The sequence below is a fragment of the Dipodomys spectabilis genome, unplaced genomic scaffold (assembly GCF_019054845.1).
Source record: "Dipodomys spectabilis isolate Male_0828 unplaced genomic scaffold, ASM1905484v1 ptg000032l, whole genome shotgun sequence".
In the NCBI taxonomy this organism is placed as follows: Eukaryota; Metazoa; Chordata; class Mammalia; order Rodentia; family Heteromyidae; genus Dipodomys; species Dipodomys spectabilis.
This window is the reverse complement of record NW_024870709.1, coordinates 22,616,283-22,618,931: the sequence shown is the minus strand read 5'-3', so window position 1 is coordinate 22,618,931 and position 2,649 is coordinate 22,616,283. Positions and strand designations below refer to the sequence as shown.

The 2,649-nt window shown below is 35.0% G+C and overlaps 1 protein-coding gene across 1 annotated transcript; it reads right to left on the bottom strand.

Annotated features, from left to right (window-relative positions):
* Positions 1-1,404: 1,404 nt before the first annotated feature.
* Positions 1,405-2,322, bottom strand: LOC122105648 (olfactory receptor 5AC1-like). The gene has a single exon (XM_042676976.1). The coding sequence runs from the start codon at positions 2,320-2,322 to the stop codon at positions 1,405-1,407; it is 918 nt and encodes a 305-aa protein (XP_042532910.1).
* Positions 2,323-2,649: the final 327 nt, after the last annotated feature.

Below are 2,649 nucleotides of genomic sequence, written 5' to 3'. Positions count from 1 at the left end.
TCACCTAATATCAACTTATCTGACTTTCTGCTTGTCTCAGACATATACTAGTTATTGCAAATAAGAAGGAGCGAGTGACCAAGAATATAGAAATACAAAGAATATAGAAATTAAAAGTGTGTAAGTATGACGAAAGCATAAGAAAAGTCACTGCAATAGTAACTAGTGAATCAGGATATAGAAAAAAAAAGCACACAGGTGTGATTATTTTTAAAGTCATGCTGCAAAGAAGTGTTGGTCTTTCTTGAGATAAAAAAGGGTGTCAAGGACAAAGTCTATATAGTAACTTTTTAAAAAAAAAGTTTTAAAAATTAGTATCTTTGGAAATTGCACTGTGGCTCAACGTGGTAGAACACTGGCCTTGAGCAAAAAGAGCTCAGGGACCGAACTCTAGCCCTGAGTTCAAGCCTCACAACTGGGGAAAAAAAATAGCATCGTTAAGTAGTTGTACATAGGAGTCGCTTGATAAATGCACTAATTTTACACTTGAAAAGTACTCTTCATTCTCATAGAAATATTTATTTTAAGTGTATTAGGACAGCATGTGTAATTATATTTGGTTTAGCAGCATTATAATATTTCCAAAAGGGGTTTATGTTTATACATACTGACTAAAATATTCAGGCATTATTTAAATAAATAATAAGATGTTTATTAAATATGTATTTCTTAGGTATCAAATATATTTAATATATACTTAATATAATATAGGTACTTAATAAGTATAACATTTATTCAATATTTACTAAATAAATTTAAGCAATATATTTATGTATTAATTTTACATTTTAGGGAATATACATTTGAAGTGCTATAAAGTATGTTTGCAATTAAACAACTAATTTACTAATTTTAATTTCATGATTTCTTTAAAATTCAAATGACAAATAACAAATATGGGAGTTCTTTTCTTGATGTGTTTATTCATTATTTTGATGAATGTAATAAATTATCACAAAAATAACTACAACTAGAACAAACTTACACCTCATATAACAGCATACAAACTCTTTCAATTCAGGCACTCTTGTGTGTCCGTGCCCACAAAAGAAAACAGAAGATCTGGGGTTTGTTGAAGTAACTAATGACTTTGGGGGGGGGGTTTCTTTCATTTTGCTTATTTTGTTTTGAGACAGTCTTGGCACCCAGGCTGGATGCCAGTTCCCAATCCTGCCCCAGCCTCCTGACTGCTGGGATTACGGGCTCAAACTGTTAAATTAGTAAGAAAGCAGACAGCATGGGAATGAGGGTTTCTACATCTCAAGAAGAGTAGGTTAAACTAATAAATCAAACCCTGCCTGACTAGGAGAGTATGAACTCTCCTTTATGTATAAAACAAAAGACAAATTGTTAAAACATACTATCAAAGAAAGCAAATAGAACATCGGAAGGTTTCTGAGACAGTTATTTCATTACTTTACTGAGTGCACCTAAAACTTCTTTGTTTCTTAAACTATAAATAAAAGGATTCAGCAGAGGGATTATGATAGTGTAGAACAGAGAGTACATTTTATCCTGATACTTATCAGGGCCAGTCCCAGGGCGCACATACATGAAGAAGAGAGTGCCAAAGAACAAAGTCACAGACAGCAGGTGGGCACTGCACGTGGAGAAAGCTTTGCTTCTGCCAGTCTCAGATCTCTTTTTCAGGATGGCAAACAGGACACGTGTATAAGAGATAATGATACTAATGAAAGAAAATTCTTGTATAACAGTGGCAAATACAAAAATTACTAGCGCATTAATAGATGGATCAGTGCAAGAAATTGTAAACAGTGGCAAGATTTCACAGTAGAAATGATTGATTACATTGGACTTGCAGAAAATTAATCTGAATAATAATCCAATGTGAATTAAAGGGTGCAGGAAGCCAATGACATAGCACACACTGATCATCCAGGTGCAGCGTCTGTTGGACATCACCACCAGATAGAGCAAAGGGTTACAGATGGCCACATACCGGTCATAGGCCATCATCATCAGGAGTAATATCTCTGAGGTTGCACTGTTACAAAAAAAGTAATATTGAAAGAAACACTCCAACCTGGAGATCATGTGATTCCTTGTTAAAAGATTCATAAGCATTTTGGGGGTCACAGAAGATGAGGTGCAGGCATCTGCAAAGGCCAGACTCCCAAGGAAATAGTACATGGGTGTGTGGAGATGGGAGTCCTTCCAGATGAGCAACATCAACCCTAGGTTGCCCACCATGGTGATAACATAAATGAAGAAGAAGACCAGGAACAGAGGGACTCGCAGCTCTGGACGCTCCGTTACTCCTTTGAGGAAAAACTCAGTCACCAGAGTCTGGTTCGCCTCCATGATGTCCCCTCAGACTGCTCTCTGCAATGAGAGAGGGGTCAGAAAAATCACCAGTTGTCATGCAAAGACTTCTGGGATTGCACTGTGATACTTACATTTCAGATTCTCATTAATCTAAAGATAGAAAGATGTCATTTTGTTCTTTGACAAACATATCTAAAACTTGGAGATACCATAGATAATTTTAAAGAACTTTTGTCTTTAATTAAAATAATTACTTGAAAGATGAATGAGGTAGATCTAGATATCAATATACATGGTTTTATAAGTTAGAATGCAAAAATCAATGCAAATTACATATTAAAGAGATATTTCACACCTAATTAA